At 43.2% G+C, this 18,391-nt stretch overlaps 1 protein-coding gene across 1 annotated transcript in view; it reads left to right on the top strand.

The window, feature by feature from the left end:
• Csgalnact1 (chondroitin sulfate N-acetylgalactosaminyltransferase 1) overlaps positions 1-18,391 on the top strand; it is a 331,838-nt gene that overhangs the window by 274,828 nt on the left and 38,619 nt on the right. Inside the window, exon 7 of the mRNA XM_028883852.2 lies at positions 14,135-14,351. Coding sequence (XP_028739685.1) covers positions 14,135-14,351 — 217 coding nt within the window. The remainder of the gene's footprint in view (positions 1-14,134; positions 14,352-18,391) is intronic.

Raw genomic sequence — 18,391 nt, 5'->3', positions numbered from 1 at the left:
ATGGACATCAGTTTCTCTGCTTATGTGTGACACTGAAACCAATAGAGACAGCACCTCCTTGTACTTGCTCATAAATTCTGCTAGATTGGACCATGACTGTTGTGTGTGATAATGACTAGTTATTCTTTTTTATTTTCTGGCCCCAAAGACTCAAATGTTACCAGTTTGGAATTAAAACGGTGGTTCCCATAAGACAGTGTCCCATCCTGTGAGAGTTTGAATGAAAATGACCCACATTGGCTCATATGTTTGAATGCTTGGCCTCCAGTCAGTGCAACTGTTTAGGAAGGATTAGGAGGTGTTCCCTTGTTGGAATAGGTTTGGCCTTGTAGGAGGAAATGTGTCACTGGGAGTGGGCTTTGAGGTTTCAGAAGTCCAAGCCAGGCCAAGTCTCTCTCTCTCTCTCTCTCTCTCTCTCTCTCTCTCTCTCTCTCTCTCTCTCTCTCTTTCTCTCTCTCTCTCTCTCTGCTTGCTACCTATGGATCAGATTATAAAATTCTCAGCTATGGCATCAACAACATGCCTACCCACCACCATGCTTCCTGCCATGATGATCATGGACTAGCCCTCTGAAACTGTAAGCAAGCCCCCAATTAAAAGCTTTCTTTTAAAATTGTCTTAGTCGTGGTGTCTTCTCACAACAATGGAACAATTACTAAGACATACTCTGATTCAATAGGTAGATTTTGGAGCCCAGGAACTTGTATTTTATAAAGCTTACCAGTTTCTATAGGAAAAGATGAATTCCAGTCAACTAATATCTATTATGGCAGAAAATATAACCCATTTTCTAGACTTATTATTTATTTCTTGGTCTTTCTGTAGTTACAGCTTATCTGCACTTAGAAATTCCTCAGAAGTGCATATAATTTTCCCCCAGATGACTAGTGGATTCCAACTTACAGCTTATTTGTGAAACTAAAATGAATTCCTACTCCTGGCTAATTAAATCACTCAGTCAAACACAAGATATGTAACATGACATTCCTTGAAGTATAAAGCCATTGATGTTGATGCTTTGAGAGTTCAAAGGGATCCATTTCTTAGAACCAGGAAGTAGAAATCCTGGGCTATTAAATGGTTTGGTTAAGGTACAAAGTATAAAAGTATAAGAACTGAGACTCTCTGGCATGGATGTTGACCAGTCTCAGAAGTTTGTCTGGAGGGGCTGGAAGACTCAGTGTATCTGGCAGAGGGAAGTGATCTATTCTAATTATATTAGTGATTGTGAGCAAACATTCAGGCATCATATGATATGGGATTTTGCTAACTAGTATGGTTGATTAAAGAAGAGAATAGTAAGATGAAAGGACCCAATAATTCAACATTTTCAGCTAATATTATGAATTAAAAATTGATTTCATAAAACACTTTAAATATATCACTGTATTATTGTTGAAACTTTACATTGACTCAAATATTACACAGATGAATATACATTACAAACTCTTTAACAGAAAAAAAATGTTGACTGCAATAATAGGAAAAAGAAGATGCTCCCTGGGGTCACAAGAGTGGGAGAGCTAGACATGACCCTCACTGACTACAATGTTTCCCCTCTGGGCAGCACAATAGAGCTGACCCCATTGTTGGGGAAGCAGGTGAGAGAAACAGAGTTAACCCTGCGCCTCCTTGTCTGCCATGAGATAGCATAAGTGAGGAAAAGATGCCCTTCCCTCTCTGCTGCATGCTACCTGTGGCAGACAAGAGAGCTGGTCCCCGGCCACAACAGTGAGAGAACCAACCCTACAGTACACCAGCTGTAGTACACAGGAGAGCAGGTCCTGCACCCTGCCTGGGGAGCACACTAGAGCTGGTCCTGTTGTTGAGGATGCAGGGGAACCCGTCCTGAGGTCATGAGAGCAGAAGAGCTGCCCCCACTGTCGCCTCATATGCTCCCTGCAGCAATCAGGAGAGGGGCCTGCACCTTGCCTGGGCAAAAGAGTAGAGATGGCCCTGGTGGTATGAGTGAGTGGACCTGGGGCATCAGCTCTCGGGGCTTAAGAGCAGGAGAACTGGCCCTGCTCCTTGCTGTAGGCTACATTGGGTGAGCTAGCCAAGGCAGTGTTGAAGAGCTCATCTGGGTAGTGAAGATGAGGGAAAGCCAGCAAGCTGACCAACCCAGCTATCACCCAGGCCCAGAACAAGGGCTATGAGTTTGCCCACCCCAATATCCACCAAATCTATGAACTGTTGAAGCATGTGGAGGAGGTGACCCTACAGATCCAAACAGCAGGATCTCCGTGACGCAGGACAATAACAGGTTATCCAAGAGGAACAGCAGGATATCTCCCAATGAGAGTCCATTATCAGTGTTGCAGCAGCCAGACCAATGACTCATGGCAATGAATACTTGCAAGTAAAATGAATGGACTAAAAGGTAGACTGTGTGTCACAATGGACCACCATACAGCTTCCACAAGATTCTTTTTCTTTTTTATTTTGTTCTTGTTTTGGGGATGTGTGTGTGTGTGTGTGTGTGTGTGTGTGTGTGTGTGTTGTTTGTTTGTTGTTTGTCCTTTCTTTTAACTTTGGTTTTGTTTGGGGGGGAGGTCAGCAAGGGCAGAGGGCATATGCGAGGGGACTGGGAGAGAAGTGGGATCAAAATGCATGATGTGAAATTCACAAAGAACGAATAAAAGTAAAAAAGAAAAACCAACTAATACTAGGAAAAACATCTAGGTCTACAATGGCAAATTTTAAAAATATCAGTAATTGGGTTCTGCCTTCAAGACCATTTAATGCCAGCACAGTGAGCAGACACACTTTTTCTGAAGTCTTGGCCTGTGTAACTAAAGGCAATCAGCTGTTCAGTGACTAATGGCCCAGACTGAATTGACACAATGGTAATGGCAATGACACTTATCCTGGGAGTGCGAACATCGCTGAGTGCTGCTTATCCACCAGATGTGCATATTTTACACACATTGATTTGATCTTCACAGTATCTCTTAGAAAAGTGAAATATTACTACTAACCATATCTGAAAGACAAATAAATATGGATTTCCAGGAATCAATAACACATTATCTTACTTTTCAAAGATCAATTTTAGGGCTGGCTTTCTGATGTACTTTAGGGAGCTGGTTAGCTTTTTGAAGCATTGTAATTTTCTCTAGTCTCAAAAGTCAGTTTCAATGAGAAAGAACAGAACAGCATTAAAAATCATCCTTTTTATGGTAAGGTTGATCTACTTGGAAGAGCTGAACCATGGCATGGCTCGTCAATTCAATCGTGTGTCCATCCATCTGTGAACACATGGTGTATAACCTTGATTAAGTTATGTATTTAATGCTTCAAAGGCCTCTATTTACCCACATGTAACAAGAAAAATCTTATCTATTTGAAAAGTACTTTAAAAATCAAGAGAGTACTTGCGAACATGGTTGGAAAGCCAGATGTGAATTGGAGTAAATGTAACTCAGTTAAGACATGTACCTGCTAGTTTGGTAGCAAGTTGATTGGATAGAAAGTAATGTGTAGACTAAGTCAGCGGTTGGCCACAGACAACACCTTGGCCACACATTCCTTGGGCTCTGATCCTTTAACTCCTGCTTCTGCTTGTTCCTGTCTTAAGTTTTCAGCTTTTCCATAGCATTCGGAGTAGATGGTTGTACTCTATTTTGAGAGAAAGCCCTGGCAGTTGTTCAGAAGCAAACCTTGCTAATGGCAGCTCTGGCTTCCCCTCTATGATTGTTTGGTCCAGAATCTCTGAAGAGCTCTTCACTAACTTTACCTCATCACCATGACCCCCCCCCACACACACACACCTGATTTCTTCAATATCCATGTGTCTAAGTGCATGTCCGTAACTTCTGATCACTGGTTTCTTAAAATAAGGTCAGAGAAAGAACTGCCAGTTCTTCCTAAGAAACTAAAATTCTCAAATAAGGAGAATTGAAGGCGGGGAAACAAAAACGAGTGTTTAGAGGCCTTGAACAGCTTGTTGTGTGGGTCTGGGAAACTCACGCATTGAGATAAAAATGTCCATTTCCCAGTGAGGCTACATCCTCAGCCCTTGTCTCTCCTGGAACAGGTCGAACTTAAAAATCTCAATGATCATAACATCTTCAAGTTGACTCTTCCTCCATCCTTCTGTTAGTATTTCTGTCTTTGGTCACTTCTTGCTGGTTCCTTCTGCGCGTACACTTTGAGTCTTCCTTCTTCTTTAACTCCGCCCTTTCTTAGGCGTCACTGCCCCTCCTGCAGCCCCGCCCCCACCGTGTTCCTCCAGTCACTTGCTCGGTAGTGTATGACTCTGTGCCCGCCCTTGCCCTCCATCGCTGCCTTATGGAGCTCCACCCTAAACAATGAGGCACTATCTCTGTGCTTTCTCTGCCAGCTGCTTTTTGCTGCTGGGAGACGACAGGCCCTGAAGGAGCTCGGGAGAAGGCTCAATGGATGACAGCAAATGCAATGCAAGCAAAAGTATTGGAGACTGAGTGCCCAGCACCCATGTAGAAAGCTGGGCCTGGCTCCCTATGCCTGTAACCCCAGCATCCCGGGGCGGAAGCAGGTAGATCTCAGCAACTTGCTAGATAGCCAGACTATGCAAAATTGTGAGCTTCTGGTACAGTAAGAGACGCGGTCTTCAGGAAACAAGGCAGCGAGTGACCCAGGGAAACACCTGGCATCCTGCTCTGGCCTTTGCATGGGTACTTGTGCCTGAGTGTCACATGTGTGCATCACACATTAGAAGAAGAAAAAGGAGGAGGAGGAGAAATGCAAGAAGTGAAGGAGGCAGGGAGGGGGGAGGGGAGGGGTGGAAGGGAAGAATGGTGGAAGGAGGGAGGGAGGGGGGAAGGACCCCCTGAACTCCCACACTGACTTCATCGTAGTCTTCTGATCGCCAATCTGATGTTTTGAAAGACCTTCCCTGCATGCTTCCTCAGCTTCTTCTCCCATCTACACCATCACCATCCCAATCCACCAGCAGCGCCCCTCTTAAGCCCGTTACTCCACCTTTAATTCCTTACTCTGTTGCTTCCAACGCTGGATCCCCGTTCTTCATTTCTGTCCCCTTCGGGGTTCTAGATAAATTCCGTGCCTTTGCCAATCCTTTTCTGGGTGGCGGATCCATCCGCCTCTCTGTTCCTCATTCCATCCATGTGGTCTCGTTACCTACTCTTTGTTCCTTTCCTTCCACATAAGAAATTGTCTCTCCATGTGTCTTTTCGTAAGTCCCTCTGCTTTCTGCCCAAATGTATGTATTCCCTCCCTAGTCAAGCACATCTACTAGTCAAGCTGTCTACTCCGTTCCCTCTGTGCAGCAAACCTTCACTGCGTTGTGGAAACACAGTTCCCGCTCTGCTTTTTAAAGTACTGGTCTTCAAGTAGAGGGAGCAGTGATGAGCAGGAGGATGGACTGGGCATGCAGATAGCTTGCAGTGAAGGAGCTTGAATAATATGGAAGAGGTGGTGGAGCAGCTGGGGCAGGGAGATGGAGGATGCAGGGGTGAAATGGAGGCCTGGAGGATGCAGGGGGTGAAATGGAGGCCTGGAGGATGCAGGGGTGAAATGGAGGCCTGGAGGATGCAGAGGGTGAAATCGAGACCTGGAGAATGGAGACGGTAAAATGGAGACCTCTCTGGGGAAGTGGCTGCAGAGTTGAGGCCTACATTAGAGGAAGAATCTAGCTAGGTTGGCAACTGGGGAAGATCTCAGACACCAAAGGAAGGGGGCAAAGGTCCTGAGGCAAGAATAAACCTGACAGTTGCAAAATGAAAGAAAAGCTCTCATCTCTTCACTACTACTGCGTTCAGATTGGCCCCAGTGTGGCTTGCATCCATCTCCACCTCTCCTCTGAAGCCACAATTGGTGTGGTCGCTAACGAGCTACCCGCCCCATCCCCTGGGCTGTCTGGATCCTCCTTTTACCAGACCTTGAAGCAGTATTTTGTATTTAACACTGACTCTCTGACTTTACTGTCTTCTGTACCTGAGTCCTCCGGTCACTGAGACTTCTCAGTCCTCTTCTGCAGATCCAAGTACACTGTGTCTGAAGGTATATATGCCCCATATCTGCATCCTGGGTTCTCTGTCTGTCTGTCCTTCCATGTATCTATTTTAAGTGACTAACAGTAATTGTGTGTGCTTATAGCATCTGATATAATATTTTGATCTTTGTGTACATTATAGATTTAACAAAGATGATTGACAACCGAGTATCTGGTGTGTGTGTGTGTGTGTGTGTGTGTGTGTGTGTGTGTGTGATAAGAATTAAAATTAAAAGCTATTTTAACTAATTTGAAATGCACAGAATTGTTGATCATGATCACCATACAAAACAACTGGTCACTAAAACGTCTCCAGTCTGAGACTTGGTACTTTTAAACCCCTAACTTCCCTTTCCGCATCCCTTCCTCGCCTTCCAGACCCTGGTAATCACCATTCTCTCTGCCTCCTTTTTGTTTTTTTTGTTTTAGATTCCACATGTAACTGAGAATTCAATATTTGTCTTATAGGATTTGGCTGATTTTCCTCAGCAAAATTTCGACTCCATCCACATTGTCACAAATGGCACCGTATCTTCCTTTTCAAGACCAAAGGATGCTGAGGTTGCTTCCATGTCGTGGATGTTAGGAACAGTGCTCTGGACATACTAATGCTCCTGCTTCATTGTCTAATGGCTCTTTCTAGATTATCTCACCCATACCCAAAGCTTTAATTTATAGGGTGGGAATATGCAGATCAGTATCTCTACAGAAGTCTCCCTAGTGACTTCCAACCTACTTACTCAGCTGCTAAAGTCAGTGTGTCCAATGCGTGCCTGAGTTCTCCCCTGTGGCTACAATTATGTTACACATGTCTCCCCGACTCGCCCCCAGGACCCCAATCACCAGCCAAGTTTTTTTCTGCTTCTTCCTTCCCTATCTTATCTGTGACCACCAGTTTGGGTAGGACATTTACCACTTCCTGATGTTCCTGGTAGTTCCTTCCTGATGATTCCTGATCTCATTTCCTGTCATCCGCCCGAGTCTTACACTGCTGTGAGGTGATTGTCCTAAGACCGTTATCTCTCCCCTGTTAAAACAATAAACTGGTTCTGCTGTGGCCCAGGACAAAGCCATGCCTGTGAGGACGACCAAGTGGGCACAGGTGGCATGGCTTTCAGTGAGTCCCCACTCGTCTTCCACGTCTCTCACACACCTGTATCCTTCTGCACTCCATCCTTGCTCACACCTGTCAAACCTGCCTACCCTGCAGACGCTGGCGTGTGGTTGGTTGTTTTGCTCTTTTCAATGTCTTCCTGTACGCTGGTATCTTTCTTCGGCGTTCCCTCTAATTTTAGTCTCAATAAACACCCACTCAGTCTTCAGTTCTGGTAAAACACCTACCAAACTGCCCTCAACTTTCGTCAGGTGGGGATGCATTTCTGTCTACTCTCTGACGGCTCAGGTGGATTCCGTGACGGGCCTATTACATAGTTTATTTTCTTTACCTGTGTGCTTTCTTCTCTAGTATGTAAATTCAGAATCAGGATTCTTTCATCAGAAGTTTTATTCTCTCTCTCTCTCTCTCTCTCTCTCTCTCTCTCTCTCTCTCTCTCTCTCTCTCTCTGTGTGTGTGTGTGTGTGTGTGTGTGTGTGTGTGTACTAGCTACATGTGTGCAGGTGCCTATGGAGGCCAGGAGAGGTTGTGTGAGCCACTGGACCTGATGTTACAGATAGTTGTGAGCTGTCTGATGTGAATACTGTAAACCCAGATCCTTTGGAAGACCATCCTTTGAGTGTTGACGGTGTCCTTGCTTAGCAGCATCTCTTACGTGATGTGGGGCATGGTCAGTGAGGCCCAGCTTTCACCGAGCCTGGCAATCAGAAGGGAAACATGATGGCTTCCATTGAAACACTGGACTCTTCCATGCGCCTTCATCGTCTCCTCTTGTCTAATCCCAGCAGACTTATTGTGGTAGGACACAGACAGTTGCTAGGGCTTCTGAGGAAGCAAGAAGCAGCTCAGCTAAGTGAGGCCCCCAGAAAGTCTGAGGAGAATAAGAACTTGCCTACTTCAATCTGTGACACAACCAAATGCACTATGGAGAAATTGAGAAAGGTGAATTTTATGAGGTCTAGAAACGACATGTCATCCAAGTGCAATTGTTCAGACAACTGAAGTAGCAAGTATCGAAAGGGGGAATATTATCATCTTAGGGTGAAATCTCTGCACTTGGCTGATTTTCTCTCTGAGCAGAATAGGTAGCATGTGTTCCTCTAGAGGTGGAGAGAAGCAGATGTATAGTCTTTTAAGGCAGTTTACGGTGGTGGATTTTATAAAATGGGAAAGTACTGTACACATATATAATTTTTAAAATGTAATGTTCTGTCTTATCCTCTGTTGACAGTTCATCTGTCTCTGTTTTCTCCTGCCTGTTCTGATCTTCCTCCCCTGAAGTCGGCCCTCTGTATCCACAGCTTCAGCACCTGTGCAGTGAACCAAACTTGGATTGAAACTACTCAAAAATAATCACAGCTTTACTGAGCATGTGCAGACCTTTTCATGTCACTGGTCCCTGAATGATAGAGGGAAACAATTATTTACATAAAATCTGCTCTTTGGGGGATTATAAGCAACCAAAATTATCTAAAGCATAGAGGTTATATATAAATTTTATGCTATTTAATATAAGGGATTTGAGCATCTTCCTCTACTTTGGTACCCAGTGGGATCCTAGAATGCCTTTGTAGTTTACTGAGGGATAACTATAGTCTTCTCAGTGGAAAATCTTTTCCCCTATAAAAGTCATGCTTTTCTACACTCACTACCTCAGTGCTTCACAGACTGGAGTGCAGATTATTTAGTAACTGTCAAAATTATATAGAAAGTGAAGAAAAAGCTGAGTGTGCAAGGGTCACCCATGAGTATGGAAGTACAGCAGCTTTCTCTGCCCTCATTGCTGTTTATTCTGACTTCCAGGCAGCAATTTCCCATGATCCTCATTCCGCTAGTCCAGTTGTCAGTGTTATGTGTGAACAGTAACTCCAGGGAGTCAGGACTATGAGCCAGGTAACCAGTAACAAATGGGTCCTTGAGACAAACGATGGCTTCTCTGAGTCTCTGGGTCTCATATGTCTGGACCAGTCAATTTCCACATCCTTTTTTTTTTCTCAAGTACTGAGAAAGTGGTTTAGTAAAGGAAAGTTTAAGGACTGTGAGAAAAAAAAATGTCTGGGGGATGAAAGATCACTTTAGATTGAGAATGTGGCAGGAAATTTCCCACGAGAGAGAAGGTGAGATTAGAAAGGCTAAGAGGTAGGCACAGTACTACTGAAACTTATGTGCCTGTGACAAAGCATAAGAACCTTTCAGAGGAGAGCAGTATGGTGGAAAACTCACATACCATTAAATTGATCAGGAGCAACTTCTAATTATTTAGTTCAGTAATATTCACGTCATTTGTCAGCCATCACCATCATCCATCTCCAGAATACTTTTATCTTCCCAAATAAAAACCTTGGGCTCATGGATTGCTTTCCTAGCAGATATAAGGCCCTGGGTTCAATGCCTAGTGGTACAAAAAACAAAACAAAGAAAACTCACAACCATATCTGTGAGCCGGTAACTCCTCATTCCTCACCCTCCTGCCTCTTTAGTCACCCCCGTTCTACTTTCTGTTTCTTGTTTTGACTGTTTGGGTGTCTTATTAAAGTGAATTATGCAGCATTTCTCACTGTGTGACTTGCACACTTCACCTAACACAGTGTTCTCAAAATCCACCTTTGTAAGACACGTCAAATTACATTCTGTTTTCATATTGAATAATATTCCATCGTATGCTTACACCACACTTTGTTTATCCATCTCTCAATGGAGAGTTGCGTTGTCTCTCTTAGCTGTTCTGAACCATATGGCCTCGAACATATATCTCGCTCTTTTGAGGGATTTCCAAACGTTTTTGAACAGCAGCTGCACCATTTTACATCCCCACTGAGAATGTACAAGGGTTCCTTCTAGATTCTCCATGGGGACAAGTGGCTATGTCTTCAGTCTAAATCAGCCTGACTGTAGCTCCTGAGGCAGTGACAAATACAACAACAGATTGGTGCCAGACTTTGGTTCTTGAAGCCAGGATATGTCACTGGTGCTTATTCTGCAGGTTTGGGGAAGCTGGTGAGGCAAGGACAAGTTACAAGGGTACCACAGGCAGCTGGAGAACCACAGGCAGCTGGAGAACCAAAGGCTGCGTGTAACGTGAACTGAGACCCGGAGGCCTGGACATTGGTCGGCATTTGATTACAGCCAACTATCTAGGTTAAAGATTTGGTTCTAGGTGGGAGTCCTGGGTTCCATGTGGGAAAGCTGGAAAGGTGGGGATGAATGCAGACAGAGTGAATGGAATTCTTGAGAATAAAGAAGGTGTTTTGCTGGTGAGAGGTTTGAGGAATTCTGCATGACTTCAGCCAGTCATTCAACATTGGTCATCTTAAGTATACGCATGTGGAATGATGGTAAGAAGTGGTACACCCCTTATCCTTTGTTGTTTTGATTTCCGAGGTGACTATAGCACACAGAAAAGGGAGAGAACCAGTTAGCCGGGTGATTCTTGGCCTAGTCAGGAATCGGCTTTGCAGCGGGGCTGGGACTGTGGCTGGATGGTAGACGACTGCTTACTCTGTGTGGATGAGTCATGGGTTTCCTTCCCATAATGGAGGAAAGGGGCAGGGGAAGAGAGGGCGAGCGCAGGCGGCAGCTGTGGAGCTGCTTCTTTCACAGGGAGCATCCTCTTGGTGTGGGTTACAAAGCTGGGCCCTGAGTAAGAAAAACATTGCATTAAGATGTTTGCATGGAGAGCTGAAACCCAAACCCAAAGTAAGGAATGGACTGCAGGCACCAGAGGTGTGTCTAAACAAGATCCAAGCTGGAGCTACAAAAGTCTTATTTTTGTGCTCAATTTGCATAATAATAAAATGATTGTATTATGACAACCCACAAGTAGTATATCTTTTATCTGGAATAACTGGCACCAGACATGGTTCAGATTTTTGAGGATTTTAGATCTTGGTGTATTTGCAGACATTTTACCAACTAGACCAGAAAATACTAAATCAAAAATGGTTTAAAATGGAAAACTTATGAGCATTGTTTATACTTAAGTTTCACATTTTGAGTTTTCCAAGTAGGAATGCCCAACCTGTGTAACAAAGGTGTTTGTGTGGCCCTTGGTTCTGTGTTGGCAATGTGTCATACTAAAAACACCCCTGCCTCTTGGTGTGCCTGACCCTTTTCTCTCTGATCCCTTGTGTTTTGATTACTGAAGATTCCACAGAGCAAGGGCTCCACTAGGTGTTGTCCTCTGAGCTGAAATAAGGCAGACTATAGTGCCTTTTCATGAAGCTGTGCAAGGGTATTATGTGCTTGATGATGATGGCTGGGTGGTAAGTGGATCTCAGTTTGGTGGATCTCAGATTAAGGAAGGTTTTAAGTAACTTATTTTCAAAATAAATATAGTTAAGGGGTCTAAAATCAGGTTTGTAAGATGTAAGTGCGGTGATCTAAGCATGGGCAACCACCCTTGTCTTTTTTATATGAGTTCTGGTGATCAAACAGTTCCTCTTGCAAACAATACACTAGCTTACAGGATCCCTGCTGCCCTGTATGTTTTTTATCTGCAAGTTAAACTGAAAACAGTCTTTCCCAGGCCTGTGGCTGGTGCTTAATCTATACTGCCGACATCAAATAACAAAAGCATTTGTGGCTGGGTGGTGGTGGTGGTGGTGGCAACGGCGGCGGCGGCGCATGCCTTTAATCCCAGCACTTGGGAGACAGAGCCAGATGGATCTCTGTGAGTTTGAGGCCAGCCTGGGCTACAGAGCGAGATCCAGGAAAGGTACCAAAGTGACACAGAGAAACCCTGTCTCAAAAAAACAAAAGAAGAAGAAAAAGGAGGAGGAGGAGGAGGAGGAAGAGGAGGAGGAGGGGGAGGAGAAGAAGAAGAAGAAGAAGAAGAAGAAGAAGAAGAAGAAGAAGAAGAAGAAGAAGAAGAAGAAGAAGAAGAAGAAGAAGAAGAAGAAGCATTTGTCAAGGCTCAGCCACTAACCTCAAGGGCTGTTCAAGTGTGTAGCTAGATATACCTCTGTGCCCATTGGACTTCTGTGTGACTCAGCGGGGCCTCATTTGGGCTGTATGAAGATGCTGTAGTCTAACCCAGTGCTGTAGACATCATTAGAGTCCTCTTTCCTTTCTTGGGACTAATTGCCTAAAAGAATTAACAGACTTTGAAGGCACTATTTGATGTTTCCAAAGAAGTCCTTAAAGTCTCCAAAGGAATAAATCTTTTCCTCTCTTCTTTGATTGGCTGAAGAAAGATACTGAGTTCTTTACCAACAGGAGCTCAGTTATTCTCCCAGCATCCCTCACATTGCGGGTAGCAGAGCAGGATGTCCCTTTGTTGTACCCCAGGAAGCAGCAAAGGCTTCAGAAGAGAACTGATTCCTTCAGCCACCCTTGCTCACCAGTACACTGTGCCTTTTGAATTTCAATCAGGCCATTGGATGGCTGCAAGAAATGAGGACACAATGAAAATTCACAGTACCAGACTCTTCAACACCTCAGAGAGATCTAAACCTTGGGTAAAATCAAAGAGGCTACAAGACCAGAGCTCTAGGATGAAAAAGTTCCCAAAAGTCAAAAGACAAAGAAGAGAACTAGGCAATGTGGAGAAGATACGTGTTTCCCACAGAAGAAACGAAGGAGCATGAGGAAGAAAAGGGAAATGGCTTGTGAGATGCCCTCGAGAGCCATAACTCACCATCAGCCAGAATGTTCCCTTGGAGATTTACTTCTGTAGCTAATCAGAGACAAGGAGGTACATTTTCAGCTAATGTGGGACTTAAGAATAAGACGAAGTTGTAGAATGGGAAATACGGCGTAAGTCAAAGATAAAAGCTTCTCTCCTAATTTGTTGGATGTTAGTAACTTTTGTCTACTTTTAAGAAAACACCCGCAATGCCAGGGGCCCTAGGGAAGAGCATGGGCCGAGGGAGTTGTTTAGTCTTTAGATGTGGCAGTTCTGTCAGGTTGGCCTTAATGAGCATCCTCCCGAGAGCTGAGTGAGATGGTAAGGCTGCATCTTCAGTCTGACAGGTGACAATCAGTGACGTGAAGGCAACATAAATAAACTCCGTTTCTCTTCCTTCCTAATATACCATGCTTCATCAGCACTGACAGGAAAAGGGAGGGTAAAGATGAGATAAACATTCATGTATGCTTTACTATGTGCCAAGCACTGTGGGGACCTGTTGGTAAACACTCCAGCATTTGGTGATGATGGTGCTGGAGGTAGAACCCAGGGCCTGGCACATGCTAAGCAAGCTTTCTATCACTGAGGCACATCAGTGATTCACTAAGTAATAAAGGTTAGCCTTGAACTCACTCTGTAGCCCAGGCAAGCCTTCAACTTGTGATCTTCTTGCATCAGCCTCCAGATTATGCCACTAAGATGCTGTTTATTCTGTGAGGTAAAGGAGGTATGGGAAGATTAAATAGTTTTCCGCAGTGCTACCGTGGAGCCAGAATTTTAACATAGGTTTTTGGCCTTGAACACACGTATTCTGAGGTTCTTAATCACACTGCTTAGAGGCAGGATGATGTGTTCCTGCCACCACACTGGATACTTTAAGTGTTGTCTTAATACTTCTGGAAGCTTTGGGATGGGAGGGGCACATGTTTATAGCCCTATTTGCTTCCAAGATGGCCCTATAAATCACTATAGTTGATTCATCAGAAATGAATATAATTGCACAGAGATAATTTTAGTGTACAGTTTTAAATTAAATAAACAGTAATGTTCATATTATAATGCTTTATAAAATGTATACAATATCAGTAAAGAACACATCCTAATCTACATTATATCAGACTTATTCTACATTTCTAATAGTCTTTTATCAATGATCCTAAATATATAAATAGTTTTGTATCTAATATTACAAACATTCCCTGTGGCTTTATGAGGGTTTTATAACTGATTTTTAGACTGATGGGTTTTCTTTTAAATATTAATTATATTTCAGGTTTTCTAATCACAGAATATGGAGATCTAATATTAATTTTAAAGGCATTTGTTGTAGATCTTGATTATAGAAAGAACAGCCAAAGCTCACTTTTCTAAAACCATCTTTCCTTGTTCTGCCTTGTAGGGATCTACCGGACAGAAAGGGATAAAGGCACTTTGTATGAGCTCACCTTCAGAGGGGACCACAAACATGAATTCCAACGACTAGTCCTATTTCGACCCTTTGGCCCCATCATGAAAGTGAAAAAGGAGAAACTCAACATGGCTACCACGCTTATCAACGTTATCGTGCCCCTAGCGAGAAGGGTGGACAAGTTCCGGCACTTCATGCAGAACTTCAGGTGCGTGTGTTTGCACTCCTTTCCTGTCATATCCTTCATTTCCTTCCAGGTGCAAAGGCTCCTTCCCTCTCTTCCACCCAGGGTTCTTCATGAAGTTTGCCACTTGTACTTGCCTTTCCCTAAAGCAATTAGAAAGGCCTTGCTTTAGTGCATTCTCCTTAGAAGGAAAGTCTAGGAAGGATGGGCGATCAACAGGGCTACACATTCTGACTTGATGAACCAGCTCTGCACACATCACCTTCATTCTGACTTGAGCCTGGGCTCCCCAGCCAAAAATGAAATTCTCAGAGGCAAGCAAATGAGGTTCAGCGTCATCTGTAGCAGGCAGGAGCTGGCTGATGGTGACAATCCCCACATCAGTGATGACTCTGGATGAGAAAGAGGCCCTGGCTCAGCAGAAGACTGGCTTCATTTGCTGTGCTGCTCTGACTGCATCTGGAGTAGACTGAATCACACTCTGTTTCTCATTCTTAGCTGCATGCCCTAAGAGACTGAGTTTAACACTGTGGCAGGAAGGCTTCAGGGCTACTCTTTACAGGTGCTCAGTAAGGAGACCTTTATTCCAGGGTGCACTGGTAGAGCTGGTGTGTACATAACTAGAAACCTCTACTGAGCAACAGTGGGTCTCATTATCTTTTATGTATGGAATCTGCATATAGGCTGAGGTTATCAGCTAAATGGCTAAGTCACTCTTTTTTAAAGAAGCCAGCTTATTTTATCCAATTATAAATCTTGAAAGATTTAGCTGATTTTTTAAATTTTCTATCATTAAGTTCCTATTATTAAGAAGTCAGTAGAAGAATATGATTGGTAGTTCTCAAAATCTAGCTCAAGAGCACAAGAGGGATCCTTTTGTAAATAAGGCATTTGTGTCAGGATCAAATCATCTTTGAAGAGACCATTGAATCATCTGGTAATGGAAGACAGAAGCCACATTTGAGAGCCAGAGGCTGGAAAGGATAGTGTGTACAAAGGCAGATTCCCGGTACAGGTGGGCACTGGGGCAGAGACTGAGCGGAGTATCTGCTGTGCAGCCAAGGAGCTTCTGAAAAAGTGGAATGTAACATCACGAGTACCCAGGGCATTTAATTCTATGTAGGAACACAGTAAAAAGATGATTTTCAAAACACACAACAGGGGGATTACACAAAACATGGTGCTAGAACAAATGACCAAGCAGAGCTGGGAAAAGTAACTCTTTTTTCACACCTGAACTTAAAATCCGGCCAACCAAGCCGAAGAGGTCCCATGGGAACCCCATGCAATGCAGGCTGTTGCCAAGTCACTAGGCTTCTCTCCACAAACTGATGGCAAGTCCCCGTCGCTGAGGACAACACCTGCACAGCTCCCTGGACACGGAGACGTCAAGCTGGTGCCTACCTGGAGCCCACCCGCATCCTTTCATGCTGACATCTTTGGTACAGGACAGTACTCTGCACACTACCAAAGGAGAGACTTAAATACCAACCCACGTATAAACTCTTAGATCTACAACAGTGTCCTGCCTGCAAGATAGGCTAGCGCAATGACGGCACAAAGTTTGTGGGAGTCACCAGCCAATATCTGGTTTGATGGAAAACCCACTCTAAGAGATGAAACCACATACTGCTTGGGTGACTAAGAATCTGAGACCAGAGAGCACAGGGACTTAGGGTAAAACAAAGACTGCTTCCCCCCCCCAAAAAAAAATGTAGCAATAAAATGACTTCTAATGACATCCTACTTTTCAAAAAAAAAAAAAAAAAAAAAAAAAAAAACATGTAACAATAAAATGGCTCCTAATGGCATCCTGCTATACTCATAGATTGGTGCCTTGCTCAGCCATCATCAGAGAAGCTTCCTCCTGCAGCAGATGGAAACAAATACAGAGATCCACAGCCAGATATTATGGAGAGAGAGAGGGGAGGGTCTTGAAACACTCAGGAGATAGCAAATCCCTCCTCTCGGGGCTCAGGGAACCCTGTGGAAGAGGAGGCAGAAAGACTCTAAGAGTTGTCAGAGGGGAGAGGAGACACTAAGAAAACAAGGCCCTCTAATCAACATATGAACCCACAGAGATCGAGACAGCATGTACCAGGCCTGCAAGAGTCTGGACTCGTTGGGGTCTAGAGCTAAAAAGAAAAGTAGTCACATGCCTCTAATCCCTAACCCAGAAGCAATCTCCAATTGAAAACCACTTGTACATGAAAACTGAGTTTTCTACACTGGGGAGACAAACTACTCTTAAGGGTAGGCTGCATGCTCAGCAGTAGCTGACCAACCGAAAATTGGCAGCTTTGGAGGTGCCTTGACTCATAATGTTGTGTCGGGGTTCTTCCTTTTTAAAAAAAAAATCTTATTTTTTTAATATTCTATATTCATTTTTACTATGTCTATATTCTTCTTCTCTCTTTTTACCCTACAGGTCCTTTGCAAATATATTGTGGTTTCCAGTTTAGTAGTTTTATGGGATTCCTGAGTGTGTGACAAGTGGGTCTTTATTTCTTGTGCCTTCTCTTGGGCTCTTTTCCCTGTATTTGTTTGTTTTGTCCAATTCCAATGCGTTAGTTTTATTTTATCTATTCTATTCTGTTCTGTTCTGTTTTCATAGAAGACTGTTTTCTAATGAAAGGCAGAAGGGGGTGATCTGTATGGGAGGGGAGGTGGGAAGGAGCTGGAAGGGGTAGAGGGAGGGGAGCTGGAATCACAATATATTACATGAGAAAAAATGATATTTTCAACCAAAAGAGGGGAAACATCTGGCCAATTAAATGTTTTGACACAATTAATCTGATCATAAAATAACTGGGAGAACATGTAGGGACTATTTATTAATGTTGACTGTTGCTATGACATCCTTTCCAACTTTCGATTGGAACATATCAGCTCTAGTTGACACTGAAGATTGTACTATGAGTGATTTTATAACCTTTACCTGTTGTGTACATTACCTCATAATGTCCCAATATTTTATATTGTTTTAAAATCCAGGGCCAGGGAAATGGCTCATGGATTTAAAAAAAAAAAAGTCTTTCTGCACAAGCTTGATGACCTGAGTTCATTCCTGGAACCCCCATAATGGTGGAGGGAGAGAACAAAGTCCATGGAGAAGTCCTTTGCCCTATACACTCTAACTATGGCACATACCACATACATTATGTCTTTTCGCATAACAGTATGAAATAAAATTATTTAAAAATTCAACAAAAGGTCATCTCGGAGTTTCTAACTTAGAATGGATACTTAGCTTCTAAAAGTGATTACTTGGCTGCTACAATATATTTAAGCAATGTAGAATGAAATAAGGAATAGATTATTTTAAAAGCAACCCACAGCTAACCATTATTTACTTTAATTCAATACCATTTCACGCAACCTTTCTTAACATATATGTTATGGAAAGGATAGTTCACTGGCTATGAATAATTCAATACTGCATGAAATATCTTACTTGTTCCATTTTTAATGAATTAAATTTTACCTCCTTAAATCTGTAGTAAAAAAAAAATCTGAGTATGCTAGAAGGAACTGCTGAGCTTCTCGAAAATGTGTCTTCACTCTGAAGCGATATTAATGCATAAGAGATCTGTCTCATAGTGAAAAGGTTACTCACAGAACAAACTATAATTATAATGTCCTTGAATCACATTTTAGTATCACATTAAATTGACGAAGGAATTACAGTAGGAAAAAAGGATCCACACATTCCGGGCGCTCTCTTTCCTCTGTCATCCCTCCATATTCCAAGTTTAGTTCCCTGTGTTTTTACCTAGTTGGGGGATGCAAGCCTTAGTTTCTGTTTTGCAAAAGGCAAATTCTATATTCAGATTTGTTGCATTTACCTAGTGTTCTTAAAATAACATCCCCATCCCTCAGTTCTTGGTTGTGTTTAATGGGTAAGAAGCACAAGGACAGCCATAATGTTTTAACACTGACTGTCTACTGTTAACCTTTGTAGTGTTAACAGGACAGGTGGCCTGGCTGGCCTTAAGGGCTTGGAGAATACTTTACTCAGGACTTTATGGGCTTTCTTTTAACATTGAATGGTGCCATGGAAATGT

The sequence above is a fragment of the Peromyscus leucopus genome, chromosome 17 (assembly GCF_004664715.2).
Source record: "Peromyscus leucopus breed LL Stock chromosome 17, UCI_PerLeu_2.1, whole genome shotgun sequence".
Lineage (NCBI taxonomy): Eukaryota > Metazoa > Chordata > Mammalia > Rodentia > Cricetidae > Peromyscus > Peromyscus leucopus.
The sequence above is the reverse complement of the archived record's forward strand: the minus strand, read 5'-3'. Positions and strand labels throughout refer to the sequence as shown.